The sequence below is a fragment of the Loxodonta africana genome, chromosome 7 (assembly GCF_030014295.1).
Source record: "Loxodonta africana isolate mLoxAfr1 chromosome 7, mLoxAfr1.hap2, whole genome shotgun sequence".
NCBI lineage: Eukaryota > Metazoa > Chordata > Mammalia > Proboscidea > Elephantidae > Loxodonta > Loxodonta africana.
In genome coordinates this window covers 31,976,173-31,994,603 of record NC_087348.1, presented here as the reverse complement: position 1 = coordinate 31,994,603, position 18,431 = coordinate 31,976,173, and the positions used below count along the sequence as shown (strand labels likewise).

General features: G+C 37.2%; 1 protein-coding gene across 1 annotated transcript; it reads left to right on the top strand.

The window, feature by feature from the left end:
* The first annotated feature begins 11,596 nt into the window (after positions 1-11,596).
* On the top strand, positions 11,597-12,691 carry LOC135232117 (olfactory receptor 8K3-like). Its single transcript, XM_064289417.1, has one exon. The coding sequence runs from the start codon at positions 11,738-11,740 to the stop codon at positions 12,689-12,691; it is 954 nt and encodes a 317-aa protein (XP_064145487.1). The 5' UTR covers positions 11,597-11,737.
* Positions 12,692-18,431: the final 5,740 nt, after the last annotated feature.

Below are 18,431 nucleotides of genomic sequence, written 5' to 3'. Positions count from 1 at the left end.
AAAGGAATTCCAAACCTGGGAGCAACTCTGGATCATTCCAAGAAATTGATATTAATTGGTGTATTGATCAGAATGTGTACGAATTACGGTAAATTTCTTGAGGTCATCCAGAGCTGCTCCCAGGTTTGAAATGCCTTCCCTACTTGTCCCTCTCATTTAATAATTATCTTTTTCGTTTCATGGGTTGTTTTCTTATCTATATGAAAAACCTTTTTAAATGTTTGTTCAATTATTTTTTGTGTATTTCCTTGGGTAACAGGATATTCTATGAGGAGTTAAGTTTGCTACCTCTGTTTCATTGGTTTAGGACAGTATTTATTATGCACTGTATTTTCATTAACTTTTGTTCACCGTACTTATCAGAGGCCAAATGAGATAATCCCATGGTTTGCACTGTGCTGTATTTCTAATTGAAGTAAGGGCTGTGATGTGGCAAGGATACATTTATCTTGCCTTATGGACATAGTTGTTCCATGTTACTCCTCAAAATTTTCCATATATTTTTATTTATTTATATTTTCTTTTAAAAATTTCTTGGGTTTTATTGAAGCTACTAGAGTATAAATCATTTTCTTGGTTCAGAATCATGAAGTAAAAACCCCTGTGTAGCCAATTGCATCTGAATAAAACAGCTCCTTGGAAAATAAGACAAAGGTGCATGTTATACTGTCATGTGAACATAAATATTTTTAAAAGTCTGAAGCAGTTAGTAGTTGAAGATGGTCATCATAAAACAGAGCTCCCCAGGCTAGTAAAAATTCCACTGCCTCAAGCAGCTTGCTTGGCATGCCCCATAGCTTTTAATTAGAATTTCGGTTTCTTTGCTTGGCACACCCCATAGTTTTGCATTAAAAGCTTGGCTCCCTTCTCCTTAACTGCTTTCCAAAAGTAGATGAAATTGGCTGAAAAGAGTTTAGGCACCATGTTGACATTCAGGACAACCATCAGTTCTCAAATATAGTAACACCATGCCTCTGGGTGGAGTTTAACCACCATATTCTGAACACTGAAGGCATAAATTTATTTGTAAACCCCATCACAGCTGGGTAGTATGATTAATAATGTTGCTGATGTAACTTGTTATGAACTTCCTATTAGTAAACTCCTTATAAGTAATGTTTCCCCTCATCCCCTCTGAGCAGTCTTGGCAGCAGCACCGTTTCTCTACCTTGTACAATGAAATAAAGACGCCTTGTACTCTCCCACCTCTGTCTATCGTTTATTGGCTGACACGAGTTCCATCGAGCAGAAACTGGAGTTTCTGCCTAGCAACATTTCTGTTAAAACGGCCAGGAGTCATCCGTTCTGTTCCGGAAGTGAATTGGACCATACTCCGGCCCGAACATCTGGTGCCACCAGGAGACATCTCTGGAGACCTTATAGCAGCCCTGGAAGCCGATTCTCCTGGGACCCAACGGTGACTTCATGGGAGACACGAAACACACCTGGGTTAATTTGGTAAATACCTGTGTAAGACCTTAGAAGCGTCCCAAGAAGTGGGAGGAATTAACAGCTGATTGCGTTAATGGCTCTAGGTATTTGGGGTTATTTGGTAAAAAACAGGGTAATTATTGGTAAGGCCTTAATATTCCCAGAAAGTGGAGGGAATTGACTCTTGAGAGTATAAAAGGCTCTAGGTATCTCTTATTAGATTGGTGCAATGAATTAGGTTGTGTGAGTGTGTAATGTGGGTATGTGTAAATCATTTAGACAGTTCACAGGCATGGGCCCTGAGAGTCTTGAAAACTCTTGCATTGTGAATATGATTTTGATCAGGCAGAGTGCCCAGGATATACAGAGAAAACTCCAAAAACTTGAGGGAGGCGTGGAGTTGGGTCTGTCATGGTTTGTTGAGCTTGCCTACCAGGTATATTCCAATCAGCACAGGGAAGAGGAAAAGAAAAAAAATCAACCACCAGAACAGATAGGCTGCATTCCTGGGCACATCCTTGCAGGGAAATGACACGTCTCCTGGCAACCCAACAAGAGGGGGTCCCTGAGGAGAGATGAAGGTGGGAGGCCCTGACCCCCATTATTCTGAGACCAGTGCTCCTAGTACAAAGAGAGAGGATATTAGAAGAGAGAGAGTGCCCTAAATTCTTACCCAGCGGTAACAAAGACCATGGGGTTGTCCAGTGGCTCATGATGCCAGTAGGTAAAGACTTGGATTGAGGAGGACTCGAGGCAAGTCTACGACCTGAGCCTCTGGTTATAATGAAGGTGGGGAGGGGGAGGTAACTGTATGGTTTCTAGTGGATTCCAGAGCAACCCATTTTGTACTGACCCAGAAAAATATAGCTCTGATGAAAAAAAACTGCGTCAGTCCAATAGTCTCATGTAAGAGGGAGAGCCCTCCCTGCCTCCAGCCTCTAACCTGCTGTATACAATGGAAGCCATTAAAACATAATTTTATCTACATGCCTGAATGTCTCATTCCCTTGCCATACAAAGTCTTGTAGAAACTGCAAGCACAAATTTCTTTTGATAAAGAGATCATACAGATGCAGATACTGCCAGAGAATAGATGGCAATTGCAGATGGCCAGAGTCACCTACCAATTATAGCATGGAAGAGCACTACCAGGTATCAGTAGGGCCAGACATCAAAGATGCAGTGGTCCTGCGGCTATGGGCATGGGCCAACCAGGTGTTGGGGTGTGTCAAAACCAATCCCCTGGTGGTGGTTGAGCTCCAACCTGACATAGTTTCTTCCTGACTTAAGCAATACCCCATCTGTGCGGAGATCTGATAGGCACGGGCAAAATCATCACCAGATACACGAAACATAGACTGCTCAGACCATGTCATTCAGAGTTCAATAGCGCCATCCTGCTGGTGAAGAAGAAAAATAGAGAATAGCAGCTCATTCAGGATCTGTGAGCCACCAACTAGGTAACAGTCACAATCTACCCTGTAGTTTCCAACCCTCATACCGTGCTGTTGACTTTGTTGCCCAGTTTTTCCTGGTTCACTGTACCAGATATGAAAGATGCATTCTGCTGTACCTGAGAGGAAATGAACAACAACAAAAAAAAAAAAAAAACAGTAAATTTCTGCCTTTGAGTAAAAAGACCAAGACAGTGGACAAAAACAACAACTCTACTGGCTAGTCCTTCCCCAGGGGTTTAAAAACAGCTCCACTCAAGTAGCAGGGGACAGCGTGGTGGGCTTCCCAGCCCATGGAGCGAGAAAGCTGAGTGCCTTTGGGCAGAGACTAAGTGCCAAGAAGAAGCCTATGCCTAACCCACAGGTTTGGGACTTGCCAGACTCCACAAGCACAGAGGCAGAGTCAAGATGGCGAAATAGACAGACTCTTTCGGCGAGAACTCTTTAAAACAAAGACCTGAAAAAACAAGTGAAACGAGTATATTTGTGACAAGCAGGGAGCCCTGAACATCAAAGGCAAGCTTAGACAATGAAGTGAGGGGCAGGGGGAGGAAGAGACCTTTCAGAAGTGAAGAGGGTTACGGGACCTAAATCACAGGGAGCCCTAAGACACCATTTCTGGAGCAGCGGCGGTGGTGGTGGCGGGCTGGATCTAGTGTTCAGCTGCAGTTTCCACAGGGAGAAGCAGCCAGCCACACAGCCTACTCACACCTCCGGAACCTGAGGAGAAAGGCGCCCTTGGCAAAAGCTAAGTACTTGCATATATTTTACTGCTCCCCACCCCAGGCCAAGCTGGCTTCAGCAACTGAATCTGTGGGACTGAGATAGGCCCTGTTGAGCACCTAGAGCCATCCTCCCAGCCTTGGGGAAGGAAAAAATTTGAAGTTTGGAGTAAAAGATAATTTGCTAGCTCCATTAACAGGGGGAGCTCAGGACAGAAGCAGCTTCTGTCCAGGCATAAACCACCCGTGGACCTTGAGCACCTTTCCCTTCTGCACGGACCTGTGTGGGCCTATTTCGGGAGAATAGGACCTTGCTGCCAACTCCAACCATTTCGCTGTGCAGTGGAGAGGTGGGTGTTTGACATTTGACATTGCTTTGCCTATTAAACAAGGTCCTCAACTACCCACATCAGGGACCTAAGGACTGGTAGCTCCACTCAGGTCACCCAGCCACCTGTGACAGGGGTCCAAATATAACTGGTACCTCCGAGTCCTGACAACCAAAAACTTTAGGTGTCCATGGTCCCTCTGCAGAACCCACCCACCAGCACACTCTAGGGAACAGAGAAGCATTTTCCTCAGAGACATTCGGGGTCAGTTCTCAGCCCACTGCCTTGTTCAGAGTGTGACACCCTGCTGCAATCAGATACTGGTATATACACCAATCACCTCTGGGCCTCTAAGAATGTAGGACAGAGCCTGTACCACACACTTGATGATCAGTTACCTGGAAACCTGAGCTGAATTCATACAAGAAAACGGAATGGACTCCTAGACTGATATACCCGATAACATCTATACCGGCTGGGGACAGGACACCAGAGCTCCTAAGGTGAAAATAATCAAGGTATCTCACTCAAGCAACCCATAGGTGTATACCTAAACAAAACAAAGCAAGCAGCTACAACACAGTAAGCAAGGATAAACTAATACAATAGCTTATAGATGGCTTGGAGACAACAGTCAATATCGACTCACTTAAAGAAACAGACCATGATCACCTCCACAGGCTCACAAAACAAAGAATCCAGGGATCTTCTAGATGAAAGTACATGCCTGGAATTACCAGAGCCAGAATACAAGTTTAACATACAGAACCCTTCAAGACATCAGGAAGAAAATGAGGCAATACAGAGAACAAGCAAAGGAACACACAGATAAAGCAACTGAAGAAATTAGAAATATTATTCAGTAACATAATGAAAAGTTTAATAAGCTGGAAAAATCCATAAAGAGACAGCAATCGGAAATTCAGAAGATTAACAATAAAATTACAGAAGTAGACAACTCAATAGAAAGTCAGAGGAGCAGAATTAAGCAAGTAGAAGCTAGAATTTCTGAACTCGAAGATAAATCTCTTGGCACTAATATATTTGAAGAAAAATCAGATAAAAGAATTTTAAAAAATGAAGAAACCTTAAGAATCATGTGGGACTCTATCAAGAGAATTAACCTACGAGTGATTGGAGTATCAGAACAGGGAGGGATAACAGAAAATACAGAGAGAATTGTTGAGGATTTGTTGGCAGAAAACTTCCCTGTTACCATGAAAGATGAGAAGATATCTATCCAAGATGCTTATTGAACTCCACATAAGGTAGATCTTAAAAGAAAGTCACCAAGGTGTATTATAATCAAACTTGCCAAAACCAAAGATAAAGAGAGAATTATAAGAGCAGCGAGACATATACCAAAAGTCACCTTCGAAGGAGAGCCAATAAGAATAAACTCGGCCTACTTGGCAGAAACCATGCAGGCAAGAAGGCAATGGGATGACAAATTTAAAAAATGGAAGGAAAAAAATTGCCTGTCAAGGATCATATATCCAGCAAAACTGTCTTTTAAATATGAGGTGAAATTAAGACACTTCCAGGTAAATACAAGTTTAGGGAATTTGTAAAAACCAAGCCAAAACTACAAGAAATAATAAAGGGAAATCTTTGGTTAGAAAATCAGTAATATCAGGTATCAACTCAAGACTAGAACACTGGGCAGAGCAACAGGAAGTCAACCCAGACAGGGAAATCCAAAAAAAAACAAAGAAAGATTATTTAAAAAAAAAAACCAAAACAGGGTCACAGTGACATCATTATATAAAAGAAGACAACATTAAAATAATAAAGAGGAACTAAGAAATGTAATCTTTCACTTCCATATGGAGAGGAAGATACAGCGATACAAAGAAATAAAAGTTAGTTTTAAATTTAGAAAAATAGGGGTAAATAATAGGGTAACCACAAAGGAGATGAACTATCATACTCATCAAAATAAAATACGAGGGAAAAATACAGACTCAGCAGAAACAAAATCAAAAACAACAAATATGAGGAAAGGACAATGTATAAAGAAAATCTACTGAGCAGATAAAATCAAGTGGGAAAAAGAAACTGTCAACACACAAAAAAAGACATCAAAATGATAGCACTAAATTCATACCTATCCATAATTACCATGAATGTAAATGGACTAAATGCACCAATAAAGAGACAGAGAGTGGGAGAATAGATTAAAAAACAAGATCCATCTATATGCTGCCTACAAGAGACACACCTTATACTTAGAGACACAAACACCAAATCAATACAGTTTACATTAGCCCCCAAGAAGATAAAATACTGAGAAGTAAATCTTTTTAGAGATGTAAAAGAGTTATACAAAGAAAACTAAAGTACACTTCTGCGAGAAACAGAAAGAAACTTACATAAGTGGAAAAACATACCTTGCTCCTGCATAGGAAGACTTAACATTATAAAAATGTCTATTCTACCAAAAGCGATCTCTACATTTAATGCAATTCCAGTCCAAATCCCAAAGACATTCTTTAATGAGATGGAGAAACAAATCACCAACTTCATATGGAAGGGAAAGAGGTTCCAGGTAAATATGGTATTACTGAAAAAGAAGAAAAAAGTGGGAGGCCTTACTTTACCTGATTTTAGAGCCTATTATACTGCCACATGAGTCAAAACAGCCTGGTACTGGTACAAGAACAGATACATAAACCGATGGAACAGAATTGAGAATCCAAACATAAATCCATCCACATATGAGCAGTTGATATTTGACAAAGGCCCCAAAACAGTTAAATGGGGAAAAGACAGTCTTTTTAACAAATGGTGCTGGCATAACTGGATATATATTTGCAAATAATGAAGCAAGACCCATACCTCACTCCATGCACAAAAACTATCTCAAAATGGATCAAAGACCTAAATATAAAATCTAAAACAATAAAGATCATGGAAGAAAAAACAGGGACAAAGTTAGGAGCCCTAATACATGGCATAAACAGTATACAAAACATTATAAAGAACGTAGAAGAAATACTAGATAACTGGGAGCTCCTAAAAATCAAACACCTATGCTCATCCAAAGACTTCACCAAAAGAGTAAAAAGACTATCTACAGAATGGAAAAAAGTTTTTAGCTATGACATCTCTGATCAGCACCTGATCCTTAAAATCTACACGATACTGCAAAAACTTAACTGCAGAAAGACAAATAACCCCATTAAAAACTGGGCAGAAGATATGAATAGATACTTCACTAGAGAAGACATTCAGGTAGCTAACAGATACATGAGGAAATGTTCATGAACATTAGCCATTAGAGAAATGCAGATCAAAACTACAATGAGATTTCATTTCACTTCAACAAGGCTGGCATTAATGCAAAAAACACAAAATAATAAATGTTGGAGAGCTTGTGGTGAGATTGGAACACTTATACACTGCTAGTGGAAATATAAAATGGTACAACCACTTTGGAAATCGATTTGGCACTCCCTTAAAAAGCTAGAAATAGAACTACCATATGATCCAGCAATCCCACTCCTTAGAATATACCCTAGAGAAATGAGCCTTTACACAAACAGATACATGCACACCCATGTTTATTGCAACACTGTTTACAATAGCAAAAAGATGGAAGCACCCAAGGTGCCCATCAAGGGATAAATGGATAAATAAATTATGGTATATTCACACAGTGAAATACTATGCATCGATAAAGAACAGTGAGGAATCTGTGAAACATTTCATAACATGGAGGAACCTGGAAGGCATTATGCTGAGTGAAATTAGTCAGTTGCAAAAGGACAAATATTGTATAACACCACTATTACATGAAGGGTTTTGCGTTACATGAACTTGAGAAATAGTTCAAACTGAGAAGAAAACATTCTTTTGTCTTTACGAGAGTGAGGTGGGAGGGCGGGTGGGAGAGAGTTATTCACTAATTAGATAGTAGACAAGAACTACTGTAAGTGAAGGGAAAGACAGCACGCAATACAGGGGAGGTCAGCACAACTGGACTAAACCAAAAGCAAAGAAATTTCCTGAGTAAACGGAAAGCTTCGAAGACCAGCGTAGCAGGGCCAGGGGTCTGGGGACCATGGTTTCAGGGGACATCTAAGTCAATTGGCATAATAAAATCTATTAACAAAACATTCTGCATCCCACTTTGAAGAGTAGCGTCTGCAGCCTTAAACACTAGCAAGCAGCCATCTAAGATGCATCAATTGGTCTCAACACACCTGGATCAAAGGAGAATGAAGAACACCAAGGACACAAGGCAATTATGAGCCCAAGGGACAGAAAGGGCCACATGAACCAGAGACAACATCATCGTGAGACCAGAACTAGATGGTGTCTGGCTACAACCGATGACTGCCCTGACAGGGAACACAACAGAGAACCCCTGAGGGAGCAGTTGAGCAGTGGGATGCAGGCCCCAAATTATCCTGAGACCAGAGTAAATGGTCTCTCTGAGACTAGAAGGACCCCAGTGGTCGTGGCCCCCAGACCTTCTGTTAGCCCCAGACAGGAATCATTCCCAAAGCCAACTCTTCAGACATGGATTGGACTGGACAGTGGGTTGGAGAGGGATGCTGGTGAGGAGTGAGCTTCTTGGATCAGGGGGACACTTGAGATTAAGTTGGCATCTCCTGCCTGGAGGGGAGATGAGAGGGTGGAGGGGGTTAGAAGCTGGCAGATGGACACAAAAAGAGAGAGTGGAGGGAGGAAGGGGGCTGTCTCATTAGGGGGAGAGTAATTGGGAGTGTGTAGCAATGTGTGTATTAAGTTTTTGTGTGAGAGACTGACTTGACTTGTGAACATTCACTTAAAGCACAATAAAAATTATAAAAAAAGAATGCTTTTGACCTGATCATTATAATTATCATTAATGATCAATTTATCTCGATTGCAATTTTGATGTATTTCAGACTTCATAAGTTGGTAGAATCTTCAATTTCCCCTTTTTTGAAATTAGTAGTTGGTGGGTAAATTTGAATACTAGTAGTACTAACTTGTCTTCTTTGTAGGTTTTTGGATATTATCCTTTCACTGACAGCATTGTACTTCATGAAAGGTTCTTGAAATGTACTTTTTGAGGATGAGTGTGATGTCATTCCTCTTCAATTTTTCATTCCGTCATTGTATATCATGTGACTGTCAAAGTGGAAATGGACAATACCAGGCCATTTCACCTCAATCATGCCTAGGATATTGATCTTCATGTGTTTCATTTCATTTTTTACAGCTATGAATTTTCTGGTATTCATACTTCATAATTCCATGTTCCAATTATTAAAGGATGTTTGTAGCTATTTCTTCTCATGCTGGGTCATGCCAATAAAATAAAAAAAAAATAGAATATGTTAATCTAATAAAATAAAATAAGAGAGAAGTCTTAAACAATTTGTAATAATACGAGGTGCCGAAGTGACTGGTATCTGTCCCCAAGTTAAAAAAAAATAGTGAAAATATAGAAAAAACATAAAGACATGGTGCATTATATTTATGAAATATAATCATTTTATTCCATTTGAGAACATTATGCAAACGGGGCATATTGAGTGGTCTGACCAAAAGGTAAAATATTTTACTCTAGATCCTTGGATGGACAAATTGAAGCTTAACTGAGAATAAATGAGTAAATGTATCTAAAAGAAACTTACTTTCTGCTGAATATGAATTGTTTAGACGCTTTGTTAAGGTTTCAGATGCTTCAGATGTAATTAACACATTTCTTGGTGTCTCCTCAGGGAGAGCATCAAAAGCTGAGAGAAGGCTATAAGTTTTTTCCCACTCTACGGGTTATGCCATGTTAAGAAATGCATGGGCTGTCAAAGAAGATTCATTACAGGTAAAAGGTAGAATTTTTTATGCAGTACCATGTTTTACTAATATCTAAATGATTTTAATGATATTCTCATAGCCCCATTTTTAATTGATAGCAAAGCCACAGAAAAATATTAAGAATTTTGATTCAATTTTGTCTGCTTTCCATCATTATTCTTGATAGGTTTTATATGAGATAAATGTGCACTTCATTTATTCACTTTTATAATTTAATGCTTGGGGTTTAATTTCTGCATTTGTATGCTAATAGTTTACCCAGAGACTCCTCTGCTCATAGTATTCAGAATTAGGTATATGCCAGATAGATAAAGAGATACGTAGATGGATAGATAGATAGATGGATAGATAGATAGATAGATGATAGATAGATGATAGATAGATAGATAGATAGATAGATAGATAGATAGATAGATAGATAGATAGATAGATAGATAGATAGATATGTGGGTAGGTAGAAAGACACAAATATTTATGAAACAGCAGTGATCACAAAGTTTTAAACCTACAATTTTGTTATATTAACCTGTAGGGCTATTCTTTTATTTGTAAAACATCTGTAGCACATTCAGTTACATTTTTAAAGATTATACTTAAATTTATCTGTGATATTTCATGCCACATAAAAGTTCCAATGTTTAATGGAACATGCTTCGTGTTCTAAAAGATTTTAAAACTTCCAGTAACTCACATAGATGTCATCATCATTATATTTTCTTTTTCTCCTATGTTACTGTCATATTGTAATTTTTTTTAACTTTCTTTTTCATAAAAGGTAGAGGATACTTTTTTACAAGGGGGAGTTTATGGCATCAAGTTTTCACTATTTGTCCAGAGATCCTCATGTAGTTCAGGTTCCTCCATGAGAAAGTAAAAATATACCTGATTTGTTACAAAAAACTTAGAATGTGTCAATTACAATATGAATGCCCATTTAGAGGAGGAAGTGTTTTAATTAGACCAATAAAGGAAGTAATGTAAAGAATGGCACTGTTAGAAACTTCAGTCATAGAATGGGTGTTATGGACTACGGGGCTGGGGTCAGTTACAAGGATAACATCTTAATGAACCTATTCATCATGCAAATGGTGACAAAGAACTTAAGTCACAGTCCAGAATATACCTATAAATATCTTAAAGATCAAAACAATTAACAACAATAAAAGATATATAATTTCAAGTAATTTCTGTCAACATCAAAAAACAACAGATGATGACAGATAGATGATAGATATACAAACAAACAGAAAGACAGACAAATAGACATGTAGACAAACAGTACTAGGCACATAGTATTTTAGGGTTATTTTCAAGTATTATAGACACTTTGAACCATTTGACTCTCATTTATCCTTCCTAACAACCCTGCAAAAAAGAGGTGGGATATGATTTTCCAGATGGGGATAAAAAGATTCATATAACTTATCTTATTTGCTCAAAGTAAAGCATTTTATACATTACAAATGGAGGTATAGCAGAGGTTGCATCTGTATACATATATCTCTAGGGATGTTTTCATGTATAAAGACAAATAATTTCCACTGTGATCAATTATATATCTATCCACAACCTGTCTAATATGTTCATGGTTCTACCCTGGTCCATCTATAAATATGAGTTTTATTAATATTCTGAAGGAGAGGGTTCAAAATATATCCACGTATTTTTTATAGGTATGTGAAAAAGACAAAAATTTTAAGAATAGTGCAATAAATATCCCTGCACCTAACACCTGAAGGTTTAACATACTCACTTTTGTTTCTTTGTCTATCAAAGTATCCATCAATCTATCTAATATGTATATGGGTATGTGCATGTGTCAAATTGTTGGGAGTTGGGTATGTACATATTCAGGTATCCTAAAATGGAACATTTGGATTTATATTATTCAGACCAGTTTTGTATACTAAAAATCTACCAGATGATATTACATAAAAGCTATTGATGATGCTGATGTCTCTATCCAGAATAGGTTTCCTGGTAGACCTAAATGGATAAACACAATCTAACAGTGCTGAATGAGTTCATTCTTTTGGGAATCACAGACCGCCCAGAGCTGCAGGCGCCATTGTTCAGGCTGTTTCTCATCATCTACGTGATCTCAGTGGTGGGCAACTTGGGCATCATCATTCTCACCAAGATGGACTCCAAGCTACAAACACCCATGTACTTTTTTCTCAGACACCTGGCTATCACTGATCTTGGTTACTCAACAACTGTGGGACCCAAAATGTTGGCAAATTTTGTTGTGGATGAAAATACAATATCCTACTATTTTTGTGCTACACAGCTAGCTTTCTTTATTATGTTTATAACTAGTGAATTTTTTATTCTGTCAGCAATGTCCTATGACCGCTATGTGGCTATCTGTAACCCTCTGTGCTACACAGTCATCATGTCACGAAGGATGTGTTGGGTGCTGGTGACAATCTCCTATCTCTATAGCACATTTGTTTCTCTCCTGGTCACCGTAAAGATTTTTAATTTATCCTTCTGTGGCCACAATATCATCAGGCATTTCTACTGTGACAGCCTCCCCTTATTATCTTTGCTCTGCTCAGACACACATGAAATCAAATTGGTCATTCTCATCTTATCTGTTTTTGATCTGATTTCATCCCTTCTAATAGTTCTTGTTTCTTACACACTCATAATTGTATCCATTATCAAACTGAACTCAGCTGAGGGCAGGCACAAGGCCTTCTCCACCTGTGGATCCCACCTGACTGTGGTGGTAGTGTTCTATGGGACTTTAATCTTTATGTATCTGCAGCCCAAGTCCAATCATTCCTTTGACACTGATAAAGTGGCTTCTATATTTTACACCCTGGTAATCCCCATGTTGAATCCCTTGATCTACAGTTTGAGGAATAGAGATGTAAAATATGCCTTACATAGGGCTTTAGGGCGATTATGCAATATATTTTCTCAATGTTCACTGTAACATATGATTCATATAAATTACATTATGGGCTTTAAACTTTTTTATTCGTGCCTCCAGAGGGGATAGCAAGCCCACAAGCACAGATAACATGTATTTCTATATTGCCTTCTACCAGTCATTCTACTAAGGCTGTAAGTAGATTAATAAATGAAACGGTACAAAGCGTTGCCTTCCTTGAGCAGGAGTGATGCATCATGAGCATAATAATTAAGAAAGTTGATAGTGTATTAGAATGGGATGGGGGTGTTAGATTTAAAACAACAAAAAAAGGAAATTGAATATTTTTAGTGGAACTGAAACTCTAGTAGATACACAATGATTTCCAAGTACCTGGTGTTTTCCTTATCTAATAGGAAAAAAAAAATGTAGAAAACATCTGTGTGTATGTGTGTGTGTGCACACTCCCACACACCTTCTGTTTTATTGCTCATACTCTGCCCTGGGTGGCTAACTCTGATTAAAAGAGGGCTCAGTGGGGTGGGTTGATTTGAAGTACTCTGTCATCTGAATTTGCTCAAATGCCTACTTTCTAAATCTTGAAATCCTCTCTTTCATCGTCAGTGCCATTACTTTATATTTGGGCCCTTAGAGTCTGTATATTTTGTTATTATTTTTATTATTACTATATTATAATATTAATACAAACAGTAACAAAATAAACATATTCAACAGGCTCATTTCGGTATCTGGTTTTGTCTTAGGTAGCCCATTTTGCCTGTATCAATGGGTATACCTGTTAAGATAAATCTATTGACATCAGCCACAGAAGTTTCCCGGTGTTTTCATTTTTTCTGTCCTGGGTTGAAAGTGCTTCCTAATTCCGTGCTTTTGTCTCATAGCTTGTTATATCTCTATCTCTCTAGAAAGCAATAATTACTCTTGTTTAGAAGTCATTTTCTAATTGCTTATGTACCCTTGCATAAGAGGTCTATTGTATGATGAGTTATGTTTTTGCCTTGTTTTTGTTTGGCTGGATTTTCTTAAACTTGATGAATATGAATGTGCACTTTATTTTGATCAGCATCTACTGTTTGAGTTCATTATTCTGATTACTCTGCTTGGAAGAAGCATAAGGAGGTAACCCATGATTGGGCCATGCTGTATTTCTAGTGAGAGAGATGTGATATGTAGCATTTTATATATTTGCCATGAATTCTGGACATAGTTCCTCCATATTACCTCCTAATTTTCCTGCATATTTTCTTATTCTTATTCTTTTAATATTCAAAAAACTTGTAATGAGAAAAAAATTAAATTTTAGATATGCTAAGGTCATCTTTTAAAAATAATCCAATCTGCATTTTAGATTAGGACCATATGACGTAGGTTATGATATATTTCCATGTGTGTAGACACTAGAAAACACATGAGAAAAATATCATTTAGAAAGAGGGTATCAAAATGGAAATTTCAAACACTCCCCATTTCCAGTCATTTCACGTGGCTCGTTTGGGGAAATTCTGTTAAGCATTTAGGGAAAAAGAATGAGCCAATTGTACACAAACTCCTCTGGAACACTGAAGAGAGGGGTATTTTGCATTTCCTGTATGAGGATAGCTTTACTCTGATATCAAAGGCAGACAAAGGCATTAAAAGAAAACAACAAAGCACATAGGTGAAAAATCTAAAGAAAAAAATTAAGAAATTGACTTTGGCAATGTGTAAAGAGAATAGTACACCAAATTAGGCGTGCCTCAGAAATGCATGGTTAGTTTTACATTAAAAAACCAATTAATGACATTCACCGTAATTCAAATAAAAATGGCAAACAATGCCATATAAATAGATGTAGAGAAGCATTTTAAAAGTACCAATAATTGTGATAAAACTTTGACGAAATTAGTATTAAAATGGAACTTTCTCAAACTGAAAGAGGGCACCCATGAACAGCCTACAGTTATCATCACACATGGTGTGAATGTTTAAATACATTCTCAGTAAGACCAGACAGAAAACAAGTTAACCTACTCTCACCAAATCTATTCCACATTTTAGTGGCTATTCTAGGCAACACAAGAAGGCAATAAAAAATTAAATCAATAGATAAATGGAAAGCATCCAGATTGGAAAAGACAGAGGAAACCTTTATTTATTGATAGATGACATGATTTTTTTATGTAAAAAATCTAATACAGCCTAAAATAGATTCATAAAACTAAAACAATAACTTAGCATTTATTGGTGAATTGACTCTCAGCTTATAAGTTTATTGAAAAAAAAAAAAGTCTTTTGGATTTTAAGTAGGCCTTCACTGATTCTATAGATACATTTGGAGATTTCATAGATATGACACCAAAAACAAAATCCATAAAAGATTTGACCACTTGAAATGTTAAAACTTCTGCTTTTCACAAAATGCTTGTATAAAAACAAGTTATATTCTGGAGTATAATATTTCCATAAAATATACCTCATAAATGGCCTGCTTCCATAATGTGTACCCCCCTCCCCCCGGTGCATTGGTGTCAATTAGATTCTGACTCATAGTGACCCTATAGAAAGAACTAGAACCGCCCCACAGGGTTTCTAAGGAGCAGCTGGTGGGTTTGAACTCTCAAACGTTTGTTTGGCTAGCCGCACAGCTCTTTACCACTTTTCCACCAGGTCTCCATAATATACACAGTGATAGGCCCCAAAGCTCAAATATAATATAATAAAAAAAAAAAAGTCCACAAAAATAAACGCTCACTTATTCATAGGGCTATTCTACTGGTAAATAAGTACATTAAGGATGTTCAGTTCATTTTCATCAAAGAATTTCAATTTAAAACATTAATGACATAACTCTATACATCTATTAGAATATTAGGTGTTTGGTAAGTATGTGGGGGAATGGAATGTTCATCAACTGCTAGTGGAAAATTAAAATGATGAAAATACTTAAAAAATAATTTGTTTTAAGCATCAGGGTCTTAAAAAGCTGAACATAGTTTTACCCTAAAATTTAACCAATTTACTCATATCTACCCAAGTGAAATGACAGCATCTATCCTTATAAATACATGTAACAAATGTCCATAACAACATTATTTGTAAAACTCAAAAACTAGAATCAACCCAAACGTTCATCTACTTGGGAATGGATGAATAAATTGTGGTATTTTCAACAAGTTAATACCACTCAATAATAACACTACTGAATTACTAGTACATACAAATATATGGATGACAAATACAAATTGATACATTGGACTTCGTCAAAATTAAAACAACTCACACTTAGACATTTATCCCCCAGATATGAAAACTTATGTTCATATAAAAATCCTTACACAAGTGTTCAAAGAAACATAATTTATAATAGCAAAAAACTAGTAACAACCCGTAATGTCCTTCTATGGGTGAATAGATACTTAAACTGTACTAAATCCATACATGAAATAATACTCGGCAGTAAAAAAGAACAAAGTATTGATGAACACAGCAGTGTGGATGGACCTCAATAGACTCACGGAAAGTGAAAACCGTCATTCACCAAAGGTTGTTGTTGTTACCTGCCATTGAGTGGCCTCAACTCATGGCAACCTTATGAAAAACAGAAGAAAACGCTGCCTGGCCCTGTCCTAGCCTCACAATTATCAGCATGTTCAACTGCATTGTTGTAGTCACTGTGTCAATTCATCTCATAGACAGATTTTTTCGTTCTTATTGGCCCTCTACTTCACCAAATATCATGTCCTCATGCAGAAACTGGTCTTTCCTGATAACATGCGTGAAGCAAGAAAGCCAGACGGTGTTCTGTTGGAGGCAACAAAATATGTACCATTGAAGAATTTTTGTTTTGTTAGGTGTCATCCATTCCACTGAAAATCTATAGGACAGAGTAGAACTGTCCCTTAGGATTGCCTAGGCTATAATCTCTAGGGGTGCAGGCGCCCAGGTGTTTTCTCCCCAGAAAGGCTAGTGGTTCAAACAGCCAGCTTTTCAGTTAATAGTGAGATATATATATAACCAAACAAAGTCCAGTGCTGTCGAGTCAATCCTAACTCATAATGGCCCTATAGGACAGAGTAGAATGGCCCCACAGCGTTTCCAAGGAGCACCTGGTGGATTTGTACTGCTGATCCTTTGGTTAACAGCCGGACTCTTAACCACTATGCCACATACACACCATTATATAGAAGAAATAAGCAAAAAAAAAAAAAAGTGACAAATGGATACATTACAAATATTTACAATAACAAAATGCAGCGGAAATATTTATAGCACAGTAAATATATATTCATAGTGAAACATTACACACAAAAGATCACACTTTCTGAGGGTGTGTTGATACGGTAGAGCATTATATAAACCACAGCAGAACATGTGTCAAGGTGAGAAAAAAGTTTTGGAATGAGGTTTGGACAGAATAAACAAAGATAAAATATTGAAATATGAGGGAAAATAAAACAAACAAGCAAATACATAAACACATGATGCCAATTGATTATGAAATGAGAAGCAAGGGAAACATTTCTGTTCCTGAGGTCAAAAAGGAAAAAAAAAACCTTGAAAATAGCAATAACAGAAACAATAACAAAAATAACAGTAAACTAGGAAGTAATACTTCGCACATGCACAATGCATTACTTTTATTTCATTTATGTCTTTTAAATAATGCAATGAGAAAATGTTTAAGCATTTCATCACTTGTCATCCATTTGAAGAGACCACTGTAGAAATAGGAATATTGAAAGTTCTGTTTTACAGATACAGTATTTTAATCCGAATCCCCGTGTGGTAAAAATGAATATTAACAAGGAGTAAAATGCAAGAGTACATGAAATAGATGAACGTAGACCTGCATACACATTATATGAATAGAAATTTGGTCACCGGTGAATAGAAAATGTCCTGGACAATTAACCAACCACCCCCAGGTATTTTGTTAAGCTTTCAAATGCTTCAGGAACAATCCTTGGCATTTCCTCAGGGAGAGTCTCCAAGGGTAAAAAAAAAAAAAATCCATAAATTCTTCTCACTCTGCCCTGTTAAGAAACACTTGGGACAGTCAAGACAGAGGCTTCATTGCAGGTAAAATGATAGAATATTTCCATACTTTACCAATACCCAAAATGTTTCAGTGACACTTGCAGGGTCCCACCTTTATTCAATGGCAAAGTCATTGCAAAATAATAAGATTTATGAATCTGTTCTGTGAGCATTCTACTTTTCAATAGTGCCTGAGACTAGGATCTCTCTGCCTTTTTTTCACGTTATTATTATTTTTCAAATATTCACACTTTGTTTCAGAGGGTAAATGCTCCTAAGCATCTTTGAAACACCATCACTGTGTCTAAATAATATGAAAGTAAAGGAAGCATAAGCAGTACTAAAAATTCTGTAGCAGAATTATGAAGCTATAGTATTCACTCTCCCAAGTTGGTGTCATTTCCAATCCGTAGTTACAAGCTGGCTCTAGGCTTTTCTTATTACCCTCTTAAGTGTAATTGAGTATAGCACCATGTTTTCAAGTAAGGCATATTAAATGTTTCAATACATTTGGTGAATTTGCACTTTAAAACTTTTATAATGAAATTAACATTTGTATAATAATTCTGTAAATGTCATTTATTAATTTTTAATTAATTTTTAAATGTCATTATGTAATTGTCATTATATAAATGAAAAAAGAATGTTTCGTAATCATCCATACACCTACAAATTAAAATTTTTAACTTTTGCATTTTTGCTTCATATATGTATAAAAAAAATTTTTTTTTTTATATCTATACGCATGAAAAAAAAAAAAGTTGCC